Source organism: Bidens hawaiensis, unplaced genomic scaffold (assembly GCF_021521415.1).
Source record: "Bidens hawaiensis isolate Kalapana, Puna unplaced genomic scaffold, B.hawaiensis_p1.1 tig00024256_1, whole genome shotgun sequence".
Classification (NCBI taxonomy): Eukaryota; Viridiplantae; Streptophyta; class Magnoliopsida; order Asterales; family Asteraceae; genus Bidens; species Bidens hawaiensis.
Window position 1 is genome coordinate 281219 of NW_027493822.1, and position 23516 is coordinate 304734.

At 32.4% G+C, this 23516-nt stretch overlaps 4 protein-coding genes across 6 annotated transcripts; all 4 read left to right on the forward strand.

The window, feature by feature from the left end:
- The first annotated feature begins 1288 nt into the window (after positions 1 to 1288).
- LOC143568950 (uncharacterized) lies at positions 1289 to 6564 on the forward strand. Its single transcript, XM_077054974.1, has 10 exons — positions 1289 to 1358; positions 1472 to 1567; positions 2389 to 2478; positions 2565 to 2693; positions 2781 to 2909; positions 3580 to 4018; positions 4319 to 4858; positions 4945 to 5090; positions 5244 to 6169; positions 6559 to 6564. Exons 1-10 carry the CDS (start codon positions 1289 to 1291, stop codon positions 6562 to 6564), a joined length of 2571 nt encoding a protein of 856 aa, XP_076911089.1.
- A 92-nt stretch (positions 6565 to 6656) lies between these two features.
- Positions 6657 to 7061, forward strand: LOC143568951 (uncharacterized). The gene has a single exon (XM_077054975.1). It carries the CDS (start codon positions 6657 to 6659, stop codon positions 7059 to 7061), a length of 405 nt encoding a protein of 134 aa, XP_076911090.1.
- Positions 7062 to 7243: 182 nt separating this feature from the next.
- LOC143568952 (uncharacterized) lies at positions 7244 to 8364 on the forward strand. The gene is made up of 2 exons (XM_077054976.1): positions 7244 to 7337; positions 7508 to 8364. The coding sequence occupies exons 1-2, from the start codon at positions 7244 to 7246 to the stop codon at positions 8362 to 8364; spliced, it is 951 nt and encodes a 316-aa protein (XP_076911091.1).
- A 9174-nt stretch (positions 8365 to 17538) lies between these two features.
- On the forward strand, positions 17539 to 23224 carry LOC143568958 (heterogeneous nuclear ribonucleoprotein 1-like). 3 transcript variants are annotated; one of them, XM_077054981.1, is made up of 5 exons: positions 17539 to 17673; positions 17786 to 17875; positions 17985 to 18286; positions 19583 to 20762; positions 22840 to 23224. In XM_077054981.1, exons 3-5 carry the CDS (start codon positions 18035 to 18037, stop codon positions 22851 to 22853), a joined length of 1446 nt encoding a protein of 481 aa, XP_076911096.1. In that variant the 5' UTR covers positions 17539 to 17673; positions 17786 to 17875; positions 17985 to 18034; the 3' UTR covers positions 22854 to 23224. The 3 variants fall into 3 exon arrangements, with proteins under 3 accessions (XP_076911096.1, XP_076911097.1, XP_076911098.1); XM_077054982.1 differs by having other exon boundaries at positions 17996 to 18286; XM_077054983.1 differs by lacking the exon at positions 17539 to 17673 and having other exon boundaries at positions 17731 to 17875; positions 17996 to 18286.
- The last annotated feature ends 292 nt before the right edge of the window (positions 23225 to 23516 follow it).

Genomic DNA, 23516 nt, shown 5'->3' on the forward strand with positions numbered 1-23516 from the left:
GTATGGCACATTAGCGGTTTTCGAGTACAACGGGGCTACTCATTCGTTGATACTCACTGATGTTCTTGGTTGATGTTGAAGTTGATCATGGATTGTTTTTTATTTTGATACATTAGGTTTTAAACACTACAATTTTGCTAACAAGTTCTATATATATCTGTTAGCTTTACTTATGTAAATTATCCTACTTATTTTGTTAGATTTAATATGTATGGTTTGTACTACTAATTATCACTTTATGTTATGGTTTTTTGGTTATAAGTATAAGTTCATTGTCATTAGTTGTCTTGTATGTATCTTTTATAAGTATATATATATATATATATATATATTTGTAAGAATTATTACCTATAATATTTATTGTCAATGGTTCATTAGGAAACAAATATATACAACCTAAACTTGAATGCCATTAAATATTTATTCTATAAAATAATTCCTATACAATTATCTATGCTATAAAATATTTATTTAAAAAAAGCTTTTAAATTATTAAATACGAATACTTATATGTTATTTATTTTTAGGGATTAATAATTAAATTAACTATAATATCGTAAAATTTATTATCATACATTCAGTGCAGGAATTTTTTTTATTTTAGTCCTCATATTTCTAATTTATTATTAGCATATTTCTTCCAAAAATAAACAAATCCTAATATTATGACAATTATTGCTTCCATTCAAAGAATATATTTTACATTTTTTGTGTATATATACTTTGTCACTTTTCATTATAAATAAACTTCCTCAACAGCATAACTTAATTTTCGTTCCTTCATACATGTTCTTTATAAACCAACCGAATTATTGATTTTGTAAGTCTTTTCGACATTCTATATTTATTTTCCGAAATTTTTTTGGGTATGATGTGAAGCATGTCATAGGTTTATGTTTGGCAGAAACCAAACATTGCTTATATTCAAATAATAATTTTCGGATTAATTTTTCGTTCACAAATAGCAATTATAAAGTTTTGTTTTTTTCAATTTCATTTTTATTTAACTATTGTGCCGACTTTGATGTTTATACAAATCCAAATATATAGATATATAAAATTGATTCTTAAGAAAGCAGTTGTTAAATTTTGGTTTTTTCGTTTTTGTGTTTAAAATTTTATTGTTTAAGATATTCCGGTATTCTTCATTTACATCGATTTTCATTTTGAGTTATATTATTTAATGGTGTTTTGAAGCTTTAATCTATAAGACTTTATTTTTGTATCTTATGGTTCAGTAAAGTAGGCTTGACGCAACTTTGAGGGTTGTTATCTATATTTTTTGAAGATGTCTACATCCAAAAAGAAACGAAAAAATGAAGGATCTTCATCTTCTCAAAATAATCTAAGTAATAGTGGTAGGTAGAATTATTTTATTTGTTTCTACCCAATTAATAAGTTTTCAATGGTTTTAATTTGTTTAACAGTGCAATAATGTTATTATTTTAATTTTTCATTTTTTTAAATGTAGGCCAAAGTCAACGTTTACCTTTGTCTACCATAGCCAATGATACAAACTACATCAATTATCAATCAACACCGATTGTCACTCTACCATATCAAGCAAGTATGTAAATTTTATTAAATCATGATTTTCAATTTGAAATCACATTTTAAATAAAATAATATTTGATATTCTTAAATTTAGGTGGTTGTAATTTACCGCTTAATAGTTGCCAAGAAAATATAGATCGTTTATCTAATAATACAAATTATTATCCGCATCCAAACTATTCCTCCTTTAATCCTTGTGTCCCTGGTACGTTAATAAAATAATGGTTATTACTATATTATTTATCAGTTTTTTGTTCTCATTATGTTTTTTAATATGTAAAACGTTACAGTTAATCGCATCTTTGAGACCTTGCAAAATATTTCATCATCAACACAAGTATTGTGTTTAAAATATAATAAGGAGAACGTGTCTCCATCAACAATTTCGAATGTCTACTCTTCGAATGTAGTAAACAACGGTTAGTATTTACAAATTGTTTTCAACATAAATATACTCTTTGAATATTTTTATTAGTTTTTAAAACCTTTATTTTGGCTTAAATACTGATATTACAACCTTTGTAATTTCAAGACACTCAAAGATGTACACCATTTTTCAACTCTGCTAAGTCCAAAATGAAATAAAGACGATCAATTTTAGATGTAAAAAGAACTTCCTCCATTGACGGGAAGAAAAATGTTCTAAAAAATATCTGTTCAGGTATATTGCATTTTCTTTATAATTATTATTTTGCTTTTTTTGTATTATTTTTAAATAAATGATAAGCATATGGCGTAATACAATTTGCAAGTTTGTAACTTGTATTAAAATTATTAATTTTTATTATAAAATTTATTTATAATGAAAATTAACAAATCAAATGTCTATTGCAGGTTCTTCTAATATACCTGTTAGTGGTTTAAGCAACAATCAAAATTATTTTCCCCATAGAACATATAACTCATTTATTCCTTGCATCCCTGGTATGTTATTAAATTGTTATTCACTATGTATTGTCGTCATCAAATTTTGTTTCTCATGTTTATGATTAATATTTTAAACGATACAGTTAATCGAGATTTTCACAATTTGAAAAATATACACTCATACACACAAGTAACACGTGTACATTCTGATAAGGAGAACCTGTCTCCATCAACATCGCCAAATGTCTACTCTACGATTGTATTAAACAACGGTTAGTGTTTTAAAATATTTAAAAGTAAACAGCTTTGAAAACCTTTGGTTATGCTTAAATTGATATTATTACATTTTGAATTTCAAGACTCTAAAACATCAACACCATTTGTGAACTCTGCTACGTCCAAAATGAAAGAAAGACGATTAATATTAGATTCCAAAAGAACTGCTTCTGTTGACAGGAACAGAACTGGTGTCCGAAATAACTCTTCAGGTATATTTCGTTTTAAATTTAACTATTATTAACATTTTTTAGGTCTCTTTGTTTTAATGAAACACTTAAAAGTAAATGGAATGCTAATAAATTTTAAGAATAATTTCATTTTAATAATAAGCCTTGTATTAAAAAAATATTATATTATTTACATTTTCAAGTTCCGTCCGGATTTTACAACAACAAATAATATTAACATTGTATAATCAAACTTTTCATAATTTGTTAACTTAAAGATGTTACAATTTAACACAAAATAATATTCATATAATATAATTAATACGGAGTAATTAAAAATTTAATTTACAATTTTTCTTTTGAAATATCATATGTGTAGTTGTCGATATTTTGTTGACAACCTTTATAATATTGAACAAGTCGTATAAATAAATATAATGTTCAAGAAGGATCAAACGCGTCTTGTGTTGTTGATGACATTCCGGAGTCGTCTACAACCTTTCGTAGAAGGTTAAGAAAAAGAACTCCTATAGTACCTATACCTATGGCTGATTTAAAAGAACATGCTACAACTAGTCATTATCAAAATGTTGTAGATTTTTTAAAGGAATATCATCAGGTATGATATATATTTCATAATTTACTTTAAATCATTTATTATGTATTTATGTATACTAAGTAACTCCAAATGATTATATTTAAATTTTACTAGAATATTTTGATCATGGAAATCAATCTGTTATGTGTCCAAGTTGCAATGCTTTGTTGTGGAAAGTCGAAGTTAACAGACCAAGTAGTAGTAATGAAGAAGGAGCTTTTTCCCTTTGTTGTTATAATGGCAAAGTTGAACTTCCCGATGTTAGACAACCAGATGATACTTATCTAGAATTATTTCGTGGTGATAGTGCCATCAGTAAGTATTTCTTGAAAAACATTAGACGTTTCAATTCGATGTTTTCGTTTACGTCTATGGGAGGAAAGATTGACCATTCTATAAACAAAGGCAATGCGCCATATACGTTTCGACTTAGCGGTGAAAACTATCATTGTTTGGGAAGTCTTTTACCATTACAGGGTTGTAAACCACAGTTTTTCCAACTTTACATTTACGACACGGAAAACGAGGTTTCAAACCGTCAGGGTGTTTTTGGGTAAATACTTTAAACGATATTCTTCCACTTTTGTTATGTTATTAATTTTTAGTATAAGTTTTATTATTTACAATCTTAGGAAATGTATTTTTTTGTGGGCAGTGATAATAATTCAATGGACGATAAGCTGGAGATGCATATTATTAATTATTTGAAGACGATGTTAGATTCAAATAATCATTTGGTCCAAGCTTATCGGATGGTAAGAGATTGTTTTGAAGAAAAACCACAACTCGATTTGAAGTTGCGTATTATTGGAACAAGACAGCATGATGCGAGACAATAAAACTTACCATCCAGTTCTGAAGTTGCCGGTTTAATCGTCGGTGATATTGGTGACGCTGTCGATAACCGAGATATAATTGTTACCAAGCAATCTGGTTCCTTAAAGCGTATAAGTGAACTTCATCTATCGTATACACCTCTTCAATACCCGTTGTTTCATCCTTTTGGTGAGGATGGTCATCAGGTTAATATACTTCATAAGAATGTTTCATCTTCATCAACCACAGCACGCAAGAAGGTTACAATGCGTGAATTTTTTGCTTATCATATTCAAGATAGGCCAAATACGTTTTCAACCATGTTAAATGGTAGACGTTTGTTTCAGCAAATATTAGTTGACAAATATACGATGATTGAGGCACAAAGATTACATTTTATCCCCGGTAAACAACATGAGCTTCGATGTGATACTTACCAAAGTTTACGAGGTATGCAATCTGTTGGAAATACTGATGTTTCAACTGCTGGTCAACGTGTTATTCTACTATCCTCATTTACTGGTGGAGCAAGATATATGATGCAAAATTACCTAGACGCTATGTGTCTCTGTAGATGGTTTGGTTATCCCGATTTTGTCATAACCATAACCTGTAATGGTTTGGTTATCCCGATTTTTTCATAACCATAACCCGTAATCCCAGTTGGACAGAAGTTAAAAGATTTCTTAAGGATACAACGTTAAAGTCGGAGGATAGACTTGATATTTTATGTAGGCTTTTTAAGGTCAAACTTGATGCAATGATTAAATTGGTGAAGGATAAGTCTTTGTTTGGAAAGGTTCAAGCAGGTAAATTTATTTAATTTGATGAGTATAAATTTATAAACATGATCTACTTTAATATTTTACTTTGTATAAACTTAAAATTCAATTTAAACAAACAGATTATTTGTTTACCTATTAAAACTTGTGGAATATTTACTTTTATTATGTATGTTGCAGTTATTTACACGATAGAGTTTCAAAAAAGGGGGCTAGCTCATATTTGCATATTTATCCATCCATGTAGAAAGATTCATAATCCACAAGATGTAGATAAATTTATTTCTGCTGAGATTCCAAACAAAGACAGTGATCCAGACCTATACAAGCTTGTATCTGATCATATGATTCACGGTCCCTGTGGTGATGCTAATCCGAAGTGCACGTGCATGGTAAACAAAAAATGCTCCAAAAGTTTCCCAAAAATGTTTAATGATGAGACAACTGTTGATTCGCAAGGTTTTTCGGTATACGAAAGAAGAGATAACGGGCAATATGTTGTTAAGTCATATATAATGATGGATAACAGAACTGTTTTTCCATACAACAAGACTCTATTAAAACAATTTCAAGCACATATTAATGTTGAGTGGTGTAATCAAGATGGATCGATAAAGTATTTGTTCAAATACATTAATAAGGGTCCAGACCGAGCAACAATTTCTCTTGTACAAAATAACAATGGTGATAACCCAGATCCTAATTTAGATGAAATCAAAGCGTTTTATGATTGTATATATGTCTCTGCATACGAGGCAACATGGAGGATATTTTCATTTGATGTGCATTATAGGATTTCGTCTATTATGAGACTTGCTTTTCATTTAAACGGTGAGCAACAAGTAATATATGGTGCTAACGAAGATATTGATGATATTTTAAACAAGACAACTAATGCTTCTTCGATGTTTACTGCCTGGTTTGAGTGTAATAAGAACCATGACCTTGCAAAAACTCTCACATACGCAGAGTTTCCAACAAAGTATGTCTGGGAAAAACAGTTACGTAAATGGGAACCTCGCCTAAGGGGTTTTACAATAGGTAGAGTACACGTTGTTCCACCCGCATTCGACGAGGCTTACTATCTAAGAATATTATTAAATAAGGTTAGAGGCCCATAATGTTTTGAAGACATTCGAACAGTTGATGGAGTTGTGTGTGAAACTTTTCGAGATGCATGTTACAAAAGAGGTCTTTTAGATGATGACAAGGAATACATAGAAGCCATTGAAGAAGCAAGTTATACATCCATCGGATATTATTTAAGAAATTTATTTTCTACAATGTTGATTACTTATAGTTTATCTAGACCTCATTTTGTTTGGGAAAGCACTTGGCAACTGTTAGTAGACGATATACTATACAAACAACAAAAAGATCAAAATAACCCCGGTACGATTTACTCATTTTTTAATTATTTCAATTATGGAAAATAGCTAATATCCATTAATATTTCATAAATATTAATTTAATTAACTTTTTATTCTATTTTCAGGTTTGATTCTTAATGAAGAACAGTTAAAAAACCTAGCACTCCTGGAAATTGAAAATTTTCTAATTTCAAACAACTCCAGTCTTAGAAGATATCAATAAATGCCATTTCCAGATATGGAAACAATTTCAAGAGCAACTAATCCGTTAATGGTGGAAGAGCTCTCATATGATACCGAGACCATGAATAAAGAATTTAACAATCTGTTTGATTCACTAACAGATGAACAACGAGGGGTTTATAACGAAATAATGAGTGTTTTGATTGATAAAAAAGGTGGAGTTTATTTTGTTTATGGTTACGGCGGTACTGAAAAAACTTATTTATGGAAAACGTTATCTGCATCGATAAGGTCAAAGGGAGAAGTTGTGTTGAATGTCGCTTCAAGCGGTATAGCTTCTTTGCTTTTGGAGGGTGGAAGAACTGCACACTCGAGATTTTTAATACCTATTAATCTGACCGAAGATTCCATTTGTCCGGTTATATTACAAGCCAGTTTATGTTAATTATTATATTAATGATTTTTTTTATTATATATGGCTTTATTTGTTATTCCAATATCAATTTACTTTTAAATATCTTACTTTGTTTATGTTTTTTTTATTCTTTCATAAAATAGGTTAAATGAAATACCGACATATATGAGTTATTGAAAAAAACAAGCTTAATAATTTGGGATGAGGCACCCATGATTCATAAGCATGCTTTCGAAGCGTTGGACAGGACTTTAAACGATGTTATGAATGGTAATTCTGGTACTACTTCCGAAGCACTTTTTGGAGGTAAGGTTGTTGTTTTTTGTGGTGATTTTCGGCAAATTTTGCCCGTTTTACCAACGGTACAAGAAGTGAATGTGTCAATGCTTGCATAAATTCTTCTTATATCTGGTCAAAATGTAAATTTCTTAAACTAACTAAGAACATGAGGCTTATAGTTGGATGTTGATCTTCAGGCGTTGAAAACATCAGAGAGTTTGCTGATTGGCTATTAGACATAGGTCAAGGAAACGTTGGTGGTACAAATGACGGGCAGTCTGTTATTGATATTCCAGATGATCTTTTGATTTTGAACTCAGTTGATCCGATGGATGATTTAATAAGCTTTGTATATCCTAATATATTAGATAGATTCAACGAACTTACTTACTTTCAGGATCGTGCACTGTTGGCACCTTTGAATGAGGTTGTTCAAGAAATTAATGAACGTATGTTAGCCATATTTCCTGGTGAAGAAGTCGAGTATCTAAGTTCCGACAGTTTAGCTGAATGTGAAGACGTTTCAGAGGATTTTGATCCACAGTTGTACTCTCTTGATTTGTTAAATGGTTTAAAGATTTCAGGAATGCCTAACCATAGATTGGTCCTCAAAGTTGGTGTTCCCATCATGCTATTAAGGAATATTAATCATAAAAAGGGTTTGTGCAATGGAACGCGCCTTCAAGTCGTTAGTCTCGGTAGGCGTGTAATTGAAGCTAAAGTTGTCTCTGGTACGAATATAGGATATCAGACTCTAATTAGTCGAGTAAGTCTTACACTAACTGATAAGAAACTACCGTTCAGATTAAAAAGAAGACAGTTTCCTATCTCAGTATGTTTTGCCATGACAATCAACAAGAGTCAAGGTCAATCTTTATCAAGAGTTGGATTGTATCTTAAAGATCAAGTATTTTCCCATGGTCAGCTTTATGTGGCTTTGTCAAAAGTGAAGAGTCGAGATGGTATTAAGTTAGTGATACTCGACAAAGAATCAAAGCTTACAAATAAAACAACAAATGTTGTTTACAAGGAGATTTTTGGAAACGTAGAATGATAAATAGTAAATTTGTCATCTATTTGAAATTGTTCTATTCTACACTTATGGTTATCATGTAACTTTTTTTGTTTTATACTTCTTTTATTTAGTTCTAAAACGTTTTGTATTTTTGTTTGTTATCATATCTTATAAATTGTTATTAAGTTATAAATAATTATTTAATGTTAATATATACAAAAAAAACTGGATCCAAATGTTTAATAAGATGCCATTGTTTATATGAGTATTTCAATTTTTAGTTAAAGTATTTAAAATAGTAAATATAATATCTAATAAAATATTACAAATATAGGGTAACTATACATGATATACTCATTCGATAGATATGATCATTTAGATCTTTGGAAAACTAAACCGTCACTTCGTTTATATCTTTTATAATTATCAATTTAATTCATCATCATCTTCTTCTTCTTCTTTTACACTCTAAAGGTTTTCATAACAAAATTAATATAAAAAAAATGTGTACCATTGTCAATTGAAAGTTTTCTACGGTTTTACGTATGTATGAATTCCTGTTTAGCGATTTCCTCATGATACACAAAGATAATATTGTATCTGTGATGATGTTAAATAACTTCCTTAAACATCAGATTCATGAGATTGGTGTTCGGAAACTTTCTCCATGTATAGAGGAAACCAATCTCATTAATCTTTTACATCATTACCTTGATGATCTTCACCAAGATGTTTTACCGTTTGAACATGTTAGGGATTGGTTTTTTTATCCTAATCAAAACAAAGTTGTTATCAAGTTTGAGAATGGCCAGTATAAAAATCTGAATCCTAAACAACTATTGTCATGTGATGATTTGTTCATTTTGAGAGAGCTAGATATGTTGAAGTTATCTAATTATAGAAAAGAAATTGCACATCTTGAGTTGGAAAGGGAGGTTGATTTGCAGGTTAAATAGTTAGCCGAATGTGCAAACTATGTAAGCGATTATGATGGTTATCCCTAAAAGTTTGTTGTCCGATGACGAAGGAGAAGGTAATATATTAATGCTTTAGATATTGTTCATACATTTAATAAAACATGTATACTGTCAACATCTTTTTAGACCAACTAATAACTATATTTATGAAATTTAGATTTTTTAGGTTGTACATAACAATTTTGTAATGTTTAGATGTTAGTAATTATTAAACATGTTGTTATGTTAAGTTTAATTTAATTGAATATTGTGTTGTTTTTATAACTTTTCAGGTTATTAGGAAATCGGAGTTTATGTTGGTATAACTTTTGAAGACTTTGATGATGTTTTAACATCAAAGAACATGGTTAGTGTTTTTGTTAATGTCTTTTGGTTGTTTTGTTTCATTTAACTTATTGTAATTTTGAAGTTTGAATGTTAAGACAATGTAATTTTATAATACTTTTGTAACAAATATGAACAAGTAGTATGTTAACCTAAATCTATGTTTAAATAGATTTTTGTAGTGACATGTTATTCCACCTGCGTGTCATGCGGGTCAATAACCTAGTTCTACATGGTATCAGAGCAAGATTTATGTAAATGATGATTGCAAAAGACGTTGATGCAAATGTATACTCGTTAGTTAGGTTCATATGTTTATGTTACCAGATTGGGAACTTTGACGTTAGTACCAACTTACGTTGCATCATGCTTATGGTAGTAGATAGTAACATCCTTTACTTTTTACTACATAAGAGAATAAGTATTACTACGGTTTTTTAGTTTTAATAATTTATTTCATTTTATACATCTATAATATTAAAATGCCCTCGTTTATACTTGCCTAAATACTCTAGAGGTTGTTTTGGATTCTTGTCCCTAATCGAGGTTCCACATTGTGTGTATTCTACACTAAATCTAGTGTGCGGTCTAATATGTACATTGTTGTGAAAAATAAGAATGTGATTGTAATTGTGTGAGATTTTTTAATAAGCAAAGTTGATTTTGATAATTTTTTGTACGTATGCTAGTGACAATTACTGCCATAAAACTCAAACAAAACATGAAACCTTTTAAATGTTGGTTCACTCGTGTCTTTTGAGGGGAAGTCCTCTTAACTTTGAGTTTGAATGTGTGTTAACTGCTACATATTTTTATAACAAGACTCTTTCTTATGTGTTATTAAGTAGATCTTTGGTTTTCGATCTTCTCTTCGACATTTAAGGAATTCTAGTTGTTTATGCTTCAGCAAAACATCATGTAAGCAAATTCAACTAGTAATGTGAAAGATGGTTTTGATTAGGCATTCAAATGTAAAAGGAGTTAACATGCTGGAGCATTGATTAGAAACAAGTTATATTTTCAAGACAAGTAAAACTTTATACAAATGTGTATCCGTTTACTAGGGGTATGTATATATTTTTGTGGTGTGATGTAGTAAATATGAGAAGTAGAAGATATAGTGTAAGAGGATGTTAACTTGTGGGGTGTGGGCATCAATTTACTTCCCTTCTTACTGTGTCATGTCAACAATTGAAATAGGGGGGCCGAAATACATTTTAATAAATCTGATAATTAATATTCACTTCTTCAATGTTGGAATGTATGTAGTCATTGTTCGGAGAATACGATATGGCATACTTTGGTGCAATTAAGAAGAAAATGGTGTCATCTCTTATCGTTGCTTCAATATTTTCACTCTTTGTTAGAACTTGCTTAGGTATGATCCATAACCTAATCAGTGACGGAACCGTTGAAAACAAGTGACAAGTATACAATAACAAACAAAAAACGAAACAAAATAGTAACTAAATGAAATAATATAAATAAAAATGAATGTAACTGTATACTAAATAAAAATGAATATATAGGCTGAGTGCTATGTGGCTAAAAAATCAAACATAAGCTCTTTTAATAGCTAGTTTGGAGATATATTAATGTAACTGTATACTTAATAAATTGAGCTATTGCATTATAAACCAACTAAAATAGTATATAAGTGAATATATAAAATAATATATATCAACGATCAATAAAAATGAATATATAAATGAGGAATAGTTAGCTTGATCAAGTATAGGTTGAGTGCTATGTGGCTAAAAAATCAAACATAAGCTCTTTTAATAGCTAGTTTGGAGTATTTCTCTTCATTTTTTCCTCTTACTTTTTCTTCACTCTACAAGAACCAGAGCTACAATATCTGATAAAAAAAAAATAAAAGATAAAAAAATTGATCCGCTTACAAATAAAGCCCGCCGGATAAGAGTGTCGATGCATGATGTTGAACGGCCGAGCCTGGGGGGTCAGGACCCCTCCCCGGCCCCGACTAAGGTCCACCGTTGCATATTATATCTCACTCCACTCTACTCTCTTACACTCTATCAAGGAAACAATGACGAAATACTCCCCAACTTTCTTTCCTCTTTTTTCAAATAAAATAATAATAAAATATCTAAAATTAAAATAAAATTTAATATAACTAAAAATAATACTGCATAGAACATTACCAACTAATTAATCAAAAACATTAATTTATAACTAATATATATAAATATAAAATTAAAAAATATATATAAAAATTCGAGTACTCGTTGTCGTTGGATAGTTTAAAAAAGTAAATATACTTCATCAATTTTTTGTTGAACGACCAACTAAGTAACGCTGAAACTCTATTAATTTTACTGGTTCAAACACGTGTCAAATTCGTTGATGTACCAAAATTATATTTTTTCCAATAACAAATATGCGTTCGGTAAAATTTATACTAGGATATTTAGAAAACAATTTCTTTTATACAAACCTTGGTATTTAGTTTTTTTTTTAATTGACAAATACAAATTATTAACCAAAGATTAATTGATATGCTAAATTAATTTAAATAGCCTTATGAGAAACATTAGGACCCCTTTGGGACTTTAAGCCTTGTGAGGATTTTAGTTCGAATCTCAAACTCATCAGGGTTTTCGTCCCATCATGTGTTACGTTAAAACGTTATGTTCTTGTAGAGGCATAATGGCTGTCAAGTTGCAGCCGACGGCATAGTTTCCTGAGGGAACATCCAAGCCAAACTTTAAAGTCGTCATAAACTCGTCAAAACAACATAGTATGATCAGAAAAGACAACGAGACTCTCCAGTTTATGAAATACAACAACCTTAAAAACACAAGAAAATCAGTGTTAAAAATATATAAAGAAAGAAAAATGAAGAGGTAGGTCCCCGCAAAGCCCAGTTGGACCCGCAAGACACACCTTAAAGAGGTACGTCTGCGCAAAGACTAACTGGTCCCGCAGGACCCACCATGCTCAGAGAGATGAAGACCTTACACGCAGTAAGCCAGTTGTTCCCGCAGGAAAGCCTCCCTTGGTACAGTACCCTGCCTGTTCCCGCATCTATGGGTACAAACCAAGAAGGAAGGCTACCCGCACTAACGGTAAGGCTACACGCATAAGGCACTAACTCTTATACTTCAGCAATGTCACCGGAAGAAGGAATGAGCAAGGCGGGAATATTCCCGCCCAAAAGAGCCAGTCCGTACGCTTCTGGAAGATCTTTTGTACTATACCTGCCAAGGTATGGACAAAATAGACAAGATCTGACCAAAGCAGCCCATGAACCAATCACAGGGTGACAGCTCACCGACAATAGTACGAGGAGGAGCACGCTCTAGTACAAAACGTCACTATCAGCCGCTGCCTACCCACCAGCTCCCATCGTGGCACGTACATAGCCCGTAGTTGATGGAAAAAGAATAGTATACAGCCGGCCATGTCACTATCAGCCGCTGCCTACCCACCAACTCCCATCGTGGCATGTACATAGCCCGTAGTTGGTGGAAAAGGAATATTATACAGCTGGCCATACCTGCTTGGAAACCTACCTTCGGCTATAAATACTCCAACACCTTGGAACGGTATCATGATCTTATCTTCTCTAGCTATTTCTCTCAATATACACTTATATTCAGAGCAATCTAGTCTGATTCTCACGCCGGAGGGTGGTCACAAGGAGGAACCCCCCCTTCTCAGTGACGAGCTCACGGTGTCTGTTTTGTAGGTCAAGAAGAATAACCATCTTTGCCGGACCTAACCCTCATGGGAAACATTTACTTAACCCTAAGATTATCCATAATCTGCCGGGGTCACTTAGTGTTTTTTCAAAAGAAGTGGTTGCCAAATGCCAAGTTAAATCACATTTAAAATATGAGTTGATATTTCTAGAATGGTTGCTTTGTTTGTAACGAATATGTATTAAATGTAAAAGAATATTTTAAAACTTAACGTCTATAAAATTCAATATTTGTAGTCCTTGATTTTAACTAAAAAAAGCAGCACGTGGCATTTTGTATTGGTTTGGATCGATCCAAATATGAGAACTAAATGAAGTCTAGAACACGAGCATGAACATGAATTTTGTTTATTATAATTTTTGGCACTACAATATATCCATAACCATCTACTCATACAAATTAACAACAAACTTATTGTATGATAACCTTATAACATTCAAAGCAGTGGCAGATCTAGACTCGAAACCGAGCCGGAGCGCTCAAAATATTTTTTCCCCATATTTAATACAATGTTAACGAAACAAATATAAAGAACACGACAACAAATAAATTTAAACTAACCGGGTTAACGAACCAACAGTGACGGATCTAGGTTGGGCTATAAATATCTCCTCTTCAGTTTTTGATAGCTTGAAAACGAGTCATTACATCTTCTTCATTTACTTTATCAAACGTTTCTCTTTCGACCGCACAAACTAAAGCATTGTTCAAATACTCATTACCCATTCGATTGCGCAAATCCGTCTTGATAAGCTTCATTTTAGATAAACATCTTTCAACGATTGCAGTTGCAACTGGTAAAACCAATGCTAGCTTCAATATCCGATAAAACAAAGGAAAAGTTGTGTGTTTTACGGTTTCCACCATTACACGAGCAAGATCACCCATTCCACCAAGTTTTGCAAATTTATCATATTCCTTTAAAGTGCAATAAAAGGTCGTAAGATCACCCGGAATACACCCTCTTTCTTCGTTAGTAAAATCATTTGGATACATCTCTAAAAAAGCCACTATCTTAGATATGTTAAACTTGGAAAACAAATCACAAGGATTTAAACCCGACATATTTTCTAACAAAGTAGTTGAGACCTCACTAAATCTATTTCCAAGTTCTTGAATTTGCATATCCAAGACCGTATTAAAAACTTCAACCTCAAAATGATGTCGATTAGTAATGACATACTTCCGGTTTCTTTGATTACCATAACTTTCCTCCATATTTAACATCTTAATGTGCTTATGGATTATCTCTTAAAATCAAAGCTTTAAAGTTTTTAATCCATTAAACTTTCCTCGCATGTTGCTTGCACCATCATAACCTTAACCCCTGACATGTGTGAACAATTATAAACTATAAGTATAAGATACATATATAATATATTTTATTAAAGTTTATGTAACAAAAGTATGAAACGTATTACTTACTTGATCAATGCTCAACTGGTTATTTGATAATAAAGAAACGATGGCTTCTTTAAGAGTTGCAGAAGATGTATTATTTACGTGAGCAACTCCAATTAAACTTTCTTTAACAACTCCGGGTTTATCTTAGCCGGAACGTTATTTTTTTCCAGCCGGAACGAAACACGAAAATCGACCAATTTTTTTTTTTACACTACCCGTAAAAGTTTGAGCCGTAGCGGAGGCTACGGCTCCGCATAAGGTAAGTCTGCCCCTAATTCAAACATTAATTAAATATTAATTAATTTAATTAACTCTTTCACGTTTCTTCAACTTTCTCTTTTAACTCGTTTTAAGATTAACTTACAGCATTTCTTCTTCATTTTGGAACCAACCCGTTCTTTTGCTCTTTTCCTTGATCTAGGGATGAGCTCAGGATGGTACCGATACCGATCCCGGAAATCTCGATCCCGAAAATTCGAAATATTTGATACCGGTATTTTGTGCAAAAATCGAGAAACACCAGTACCGTACCAATACCGAAAATTAAAAATTTGGTACCGATTCGGTACCGGTACCGAAAATGCTCATCCCTACCTTGATCGAACCACACAGGTCTCAATCGTTCTTTCTTCTTGCTCGTTTTTTATTCTTGCTTAATTGCTCCTGCTTTCTTTCTTTTTCTTTTTTTCTTTCTTACCTTATGTTTTCAAGATCCGGCTCTTTATTACATTTTTTTTTTTCAAATGTGACTCTTGACTATATTCTTTTTACTTGTTTCAAGATTAACTTTATACAAAATGTGAGAAAATGGTTTGAACTTTTATCAGTTAAATTAGTTTGTAGATCAGATGTGAATATGTGATGGCAAGTTAACATGTTAAAACAACTAAAAATTTAAGAAAAGAAAAACATAAAAAGAACAAATCCAAGCTCTTATTTAAATCCAAATCCCAATATATAAAAAAAATCCAACATGTAGGATTCTTTCTGACAATTATCCTATTAAAATGACGCACCATATTTTTGATTTAGGGAAACACCACTATTTTCGGGAAATAGTCTATTTTTTAGCCAACATGTGTGAAATTTTCACTCCGGAATCTGAATATTTTTATAGAGATGTCAAATCAAATAAAGATTGTACCAATTAGGCAATTAAAATGATACGATCTTTTTTTAAACGACATTTTGACTCCTTCATAAATTACCATTGGGTATATCAATCTCTAATATTTGAGTTCAAACATTGAGAAAGAATTTCAACAATTATTCGTTTTGACACTCAAGAGAATCGAACTCAGGAGTAAACCCCTGATGAAAAATCAAGTGACCACGAGACCAGAGTCCTAATGGCACAACGATACATCCAACTGTGTATAGCGTGTTTATGCTGTTCAATTAAAACAACACGTTTAAATTATGTAACAAAATGTTTGAACTAGTTATAACAGCTTGTTTAAATTAATTCAAAGATCATCATCATCATCATCGTACTCAGTATATCCCACCAATAGCAATGCTATGGTAGGGTCTGAGGAGGGTAAGATGTAGACAGCCTAGGGATAGAGAGGCTGCTTCCGGTGAGACCCCCGGCTCGATAGTAGTTTTGAATCAAGCCTTGGACATAAGACACATAACACTCAATCATCGGGACACCGGCAGATTGGTGCATGTGCCCTTGTCTTTCGGCTATCAACGCCACCACATGATGCCTGATTAACCTTCCGCCACTTTTAACGTTATTTTCACGTGATTAGTAAAATAACGTCAAAATTAGTGCAATTTTACTTTTGCCCACCCAAGGGTTCACACATATATACATTATATGTGCGCACCGCAAGCAGGGCGTAAATTAATTCAAAGATGCACTGGTAAAAAGCCCAATCAGCCGCGGTGGCTGCTTGGAGCCCCTTTTTGCAAAGGCCCAAAATTTTTATATATCTAACAATAACAAAATAACAAACATATAAACACAAAGTACAAACTTAAATATACTCTTTTTATTACAATTTTTTAAAATCCCGGCTAAACAACTAAACATTAATAAACTCGCCCACCAAAAGCAAGCCTGCATTAATTAATTAAACAACCCACAAAAGAAAAATGAGGATTTCAAATGTCGAGCAGGAAAATTAAGGGCTATCGACAATAGCATACTAGTAATGTTACGATAACACTGTATTATTTATTGCATTCGAAATATAAAAATCGACAACGCACACCGGGCATTAAAATCTTGTGTCTTAGTTGTTTAGGTTGAACGCTCAAATGAATTGGACAACCAAGACATTATGCCCAAACACTTACATCGATGCATATATAACCAAATAAACTTATTTTAACCAATATGAAACTTAAATGTGTTGTCAATGTCTACCCACTTCTTCAATTAACCTATTTAGCCTATAATATTTTTCTTCATGCCATGTTTCCTTGTCGTCATGTCATGAGGTAACAACCGTATTACTCGTATTCATAAATGAACGTAAATTGTATTGACCCAAAACACAACTCGAACACAACACAAACTTAAACAAACCTCTGTCTCAACATGCTAACCCGTCAAACCAAAACTCATTAACCTGTCAATCCGCCAGCCCGATACCAGCATAACTAGTAACAAACCAAAAAGAACCCAATCCTATACCAAAGATGTACAAAAGTATAAAACCAAAACATGTCCTTTTTCACACCACCCTTAAACTATGCCAATAAGTACAAACCAACCCCTTAACTTCCAGTCCACAACAAAAGTATCCTCTACGGGTTAAAAACCTTACAACACACCCTTTGCCTTTGGTGAAGAAAGAGAGTGGACAACACAACACAAAACACAAAACACAAAACACTCTGTTCTCAATCTCATTTCCAGATCTTCCTTTGTCTTCATCCTTTCTCAAATCCAGATTCCACTAATGGTAAGTCCTTAATAACACAATCTTTATATTCAATTTCACCACTTTTATTCAATTCTCACTTGTTCCCATCATCTTATTCAATCCGATCGGTCTGCGATCTGTCGATTCGCAGGAATCTGAATTCAAATCCAAAGCTTGATGCTTTTATATCTGAATGTTACTAATCCGATCACTGGGTTCTGTTTAATTTCACCAGAACAAGGTAATTAATTAGTCTTTTGTGGGTTATTTTTGTATTTACATATAGATCTGTTAAACCAAGGTTTATGATTCAAATTAGTGTATTGATTGTTGGGTTTTTTGAATTGTAGTTGAAATTGAGGTTAAGGTTAAGATTATTGTTGTGTGAGTTATTATTATTATGGCAATTCAGCAAGGGGTTGTGGAGAAGATGGAACCGGAGAACGGGAAGCTGTTTGTTGGTGGGATTTCGTGGGATACGGATGAGGATCGGTTGAAGGAGTATTTTGGTAATTACGGGGAGGTGAGTGAGGCGGTTATTATGAGGGATCGGTTGACGGGTCGTGCGCGTGGATTTGGGTTCGTTGTGTTTGTTGATCCTGCTGTTGCTGAAAGAGTTGTGATGGAAAAGCACATGATTGATGGTCGAACGGTATGTTTTTTGTGTACGAATGCTAGTATGCGCTATGCGACACAATGTGATTGTCTATAGTTTATGGGATAATGTATGTGGAGGTAACTTAGAATTCAAGTATTCTTTTTTATTACTAATATGCTTTTTAAAGTATCTTGGATTAGGTGTCAACATGATATTGAGTGAAAAATGTTGTCTTTTAAGTAAAAGATGGCATTTTCATCATCCATTATGTTTTTTTACTAGAATTAGTATAATAATGAACAAGATACATGTTGAGTGACTTATTCAGGTAGTTTGAATATATGGATTGCCTTCATGATAAAAAAGTTGAATACTTAGGTGTCGTCCACATACATTATCCCTATTTTATCGATTGCTCTCTTAAATAAACGCTTAAAAGAGTGTCATATGTGATTATTACAAGTTTAAAACTTCAAGCATCATAGGCACATATGATAACTATTTTCTACACAATGTTTATTTACAATCAAAAGTGATTATGAAAATTAAAGTTTTATTCCAATCAACCTCATGTAATCACTTACAAAATGCACATCTAATTACCCCCCTTTAGGGCTGTAAACGGACTGAACCGAACCGGACGAGACCTTGTCCGTGCTCGTCTGTTAAGCTTTTGTCGGACAAATCGAACGAAAATTTGTGTCCGTCCATTAAGGAATTGAGTTTGTCTGTGTCCGTTCGTTAATATTGTAAATGGACGCTAACGGACAAATGTACACTAATGGAACCTAATGGACACACAAACAAGGCATTAGTGGATGCTAACGAACAAACGTACACTAATGGAACCTAATGGACACACAAACAAGACATTAGTGGACGCTAACGGACAAACGTACACTAATGGACACACAAACAAGACATTAGTGGACACTAATGGACAAACAGACACTAACATATATTAATGAACATTAATGGACAAACATACATAAACGAATCTAGTGAACAAACGAACATAAACGATTACATGTTAATTTCAAAAAGTATAATCACTGCTGGACGTTTACGAACGCTATTGAACAAACACGATTTCTGTCCGTGTTCGTCCGCTAAGCTGAACGAAGGTTTTAGTTCATGTCCGGTTCGTTTATTGAACGGATGAACATAAACGAACTTCTTGTGAAATGGGCACCCGGACGTCTGGTTCGTTTACAGCCCTACCCCCTTAAGTCTTGAAACTGATTCGTGAAAAGTATTTTAAAGATAAAAGAGAATTTTCTAGGGTTTAGATTCTTTATTCATAGTTTTGTACTTCATGTTAGATTATTATTTTGGTCTTCAAATTTCAAGGTTGAAGCCAAGAAGGCTGTTCCAAGGGAAGACCATCATGGACTAAACCGAACTATTAATAGCATTCAAGGATCACCGGTGGGTCCCATTGGGCGCACAAAGAAGATATTTGTAGGTGGTTTACCATCAAACATAACCGAAAGTGATTTCAAAACTTATTTTGATCAGTTCGGTACAATCGCGGATGTAGTGGTAATGTATGACCACAACACTCAAAGGCCAAGAGGTTTTGGTTTTATTACATATGATTCAGAGGAATCAGTGGATAGGGTGTTATACAAAACGTTCCATGAACTAAACGGTAAAATGGTTGAAGTCAAACGGGCCGTCCCTAAAGAGTTATCTCCAAGCCCAAACCGTAGCCCGTTAATCGGATATAATTATGGGTTAAATAGGCCAAACACATTTAGCTACCCACAAGGTTATAATATGAGCCCAATTGGCAGTTATGGAGTTAGAATGGATACCCGGTTCAGCCCGGTTGTTGGTAATCGAACCGGGTTTCCTCAGTTTAACTCACCTGGTTATGGTATGGGCTTGAATGTGGAGCCCACTTTGAGCCCGACTGCATTCAGTGGGTCCTCGGGGTATGGGCGGGTTTTGAGCCCGAATTTTGGTGGGAATCCAAACAGATATAATATTCCTATTGGGTTTAATCAAGGTGGTGGGAGAATCGAGCCGCCTACCAATTCATCAGCCCGAAATGTGTGGGGAAATGGCGGGCCCATTAGCCCAGTTGGGTCGGGTTCGTATTTGGGTTCGGGAAGTGGTGGATTTGGAGTGTTTGGTAACAATGGAGCAAATTGGGGCTCTTTGCCCTTAAATGGAGGGAGTTCTTCGGCTTATAATGGTGGAAATTTAGGCGGGTTTCGGGTCGAGGAGAATAACTGTGGGCTGGTTGGTAGAAACAGTGTTACTGGAGTGGCTACAACATCATCATTTAACAGGCCAATTAATGGGCCTATAAATGGGCCAGGTAATGGGCCAACCAGTGGTCACCAGGGGTTTTATGGTAATTTGTACCGTGGGGGGTCGATTTATGGAGATGCAACTTGGCAATCTTCGTCTAATGAGGTTGATGGGCCAGGCTCATTTGGGCACGGGCTTGATAATGCAGAAGATGTGGTGGGTGAAGAGTATGTCGGGAGTTATAGTATCGCAAATAGACAAACAAGTAGAGGTAAGTTTATCATATCCTTTTAATTTTTGAAGTTTTAATAATTAACAGTTATAAAGTATTTAAGGGTATTTCAGTAAATGTTCTTCTAAAAGCTCAAAATTTCATGATATCATCTTTGAAACAATAAAAGTATCATATATATCCATTAAATAGTATATTAAATAAAATCATGCTACTAATAACAATTTTTTTAATGAATAAACAAAGAACATTATTACATTTTGCACTAAAATATGGTTTTCTTTTGTTATATGTTTATTAAGTGAAACAGGCGATTAGAATTACCGATAAATATGATATATTTTGGTCTTTGAAAGGTGAAATATGATTTATGAATTTAGAAGAACGTGCGCACGCACGCTATGAAATTTTGAAGTTTCAGAAGGATCAAATACAAATAGATTTAACGTAGTAAGCATACAAATAACTAGAGTAATTATGCCAACATTATTACTCACCTCAATTTTTGTTGTGTAATTACTCTAGTTCAACACCGTAGAGTAATAATAATTACTCTAGTTATTTGTATGTTTTGTAGGTTAATTTCATTTGTACCGGATGCCACTCCTATATATATGTGAACTTAATTTAATAATTAAAGAGTGGTTTGCTTATTAATCTATAAACTAAATGTACTATTGTTTGCAAGAATGAGTGAATGCGGATAGTTGTGGAAATTTTTGTCCAAATCACCTGTTCTTGCAAAATATAGTGTTTGGCTTTGCATTTTTGCAGAATTTAATGGTTTTGTGTACAGTAAATAGCAAGTATGATAGTTTAAAAAGTTAATTACTCACATCTTAAAATTGATTCTGGTTGTTAATTAAAATTACAATGCCACTCATCTGCTTATTAGAATTCTCTTATATTGTTAACAATGAAATGTATAAAAAATTATCTAAGATGTTACATTAGCGTCTTTTGTTTTTGCTTGTGTACATGAATTACAATGGCTTGAGATGTCATAACATTGAAGATACATGAAAGAGTAGAATGAATCCTATTTGTAGAATTTAGAGGTGGCTATTAGGCATGTTTATTAATAAAAGTACCGATCTCAAATTGGTCAACTGGTCAAATAAAAAGGTTTAGCTATAAGTCGAACGGGTCAAACAGGCTGATAGTTAGCCGTAATTATTTTATACATACAACCTCCTAAATTGTTTCATACAAAGATTTAGATTATTATTCTTACTATCATAATGTATCGTATTTGCAATCACAGTTGGCACATTCATTATTTGTATTAATCTTTAAAAGTTGGACAAGATAGTGTTTAGATGACCAATCTAGTATCACAGTGTAAAGTGATCCATTTTGACCCGTACTTGAAGATGGCTCGTTTCAACCCAAACATGTTTTGACCAATTACCTTCCCTGCTTATCTTGACACATCTATTTGAAACCATTATTGTGAAAGTACAAACATATACTACAGTTTTGTACAGAAATTGCCAAGCATTATAGTTATTTTGTATTTTACATTCCCATATTCTGTCCACAATTGCTCATTCAATGCAAACTTTTAAGTGTTTTCTTGACAATTCATTATAACTATGATTATATACTCCCATAAAATAAAATGGTATGCTAGTAATCTTACATGATGGCATATCATGATGTTTTATAGGACTAATTTCATATATATTTATCTGAATTTCATTATAGCATAGATTTATATTTACCTTTTAAAACACTAAAATAATTCTATTTACACATTGTTAATAAAACAAAATTAGTTTCTTGTAACAATGTTTTACATTGAATAAACCTATAGGAAAAGACCGTAGTTTTCGAGGATGTCATTGCATAGTGTAACTGTTTTTATTTTATTTTGCTATTTGATTGATAAATATGGTATCTTTAGTGTATTGAAATGGTAAAAGATGATATTACTAATTTAAAAGTATTAAAAGTATGTATGAAAATTTTAACATGTACAATGATGTATATGAAGTTATCCAAAATGAAAAGTACAAAAATTTGATATACTAGTGCATGAATAGACTGTGTTATGTTCTTATTTAAATTCTTAATTTTATTATTAACAAATTTTTTTTCTTCTTTTCTTTTACAGAAATTGCTGCATAGAAGACGTTTTCGTGTTCTGCATACGATAAACCAACTTTAGGAGGAGGACCGATTCTCAGTTGAACTGAACTGTGAGTTTCGTACATATCCCTCGTTAGCATACGCCATGTCAGTATCTTTAATGCAAAATTTGATTCTTGATAAGATACATTTATACACATCAAGAATGGCAGTTTAAAATGGGATTTTGTTCAAGTTTATGAATTTTGATTTCTAATTGACATTTAGGTTTAATTGAAGTTGTAAGATCAAGAATGAGTGATATATTGTGCATCCCTTAAATAAGGATACTAGAATAGAGGAATAATATCGTTTATCTTTTTTGTTTTCCAGTATTTTTCCTGCAGATTACTTGAGGTTGTTCTTGAATATTTCATCTGTTAATTGTTGTGTCTTTCATCGTGTTTGTTTCTAGGGTGTTTGAGATTGCTTATTGAAACTTCCTTGATTTCTTTAGCTGTTTTGATGTTTGGGGTCGTTTTGCGACCTTTGGTATAAACTAAAATTGCAATTAACAACTCATCTATTATCATAATTGTGATTATATATTTGTTATTATTTATATGTTATAAATAATAATAATAATATTATGTGTGGTGGTCTAGCACACAAGAGAGTCGTCGTTTAAATAAATAATATTATGTGATGTCTCTTATAGCTTAA

Excerpts from the sequence above, each read along its gene's own strand:
- LOC143568950 (XM_077054974.1), top strand. The coding sequence starts at position 1,289 with ATGTCTACATCCAAAAAGAAACGAAAAAATGAAGGATCTTCATCTTCT. Across the intron at positions 4,019-4,318 it reads AACCGTCAGGGTGTTTTTGG|TTCTGAAGTTGCCGGTTTAA; the intron begins GTAAATACTTTA and ends CTTACCATCCAG. Across the intron at positions 5,091-5,243 it reads GTTTGGAAAGGTTCAAGCAG|TTATTTACACGATAGAGTTT; the intron begins GTAAATTTATTT and ends TGTATGTTGCAG.
- LOC143568951 (XM_077054975.1), top strand. The coding sequence starts at position 6,657 with ATGCCATTTCCAGATATGGAAACAATTTCAAGAGCAACTAATCCGTTA.
- LOC143568952 (XM_077054976.1), top strand. The coding sequence starts at position 7,244 with ATGATTCATAAGCATGCTTTCGAAGCGTTGGACAGGACTTTAAACGAT. Across the intron at positions 7,338-7,507 it reads TTCCGAAGCACTTTTTGGAG|GCGTTGAAAACATCAGAGAG; the intron begins GTAAGGTTGTTG and ends GTTGATCTTCAG.
- LOC143568958 (XM_077054981.1), top strand. The coding sequence starts at position 18,035 with ATGGCAATTCAGCAAGGGGTTGTGGAGAAGATGGAACCGGAGAACGGG. Across the intron at positions 18,287-19,582 it reads ACATGATTGATGGTCGAACG|GTTGAAGCCAAGAAGGCTGT; the intron begins GTATGTTTTTTG and ends TCAAATTTCAAG.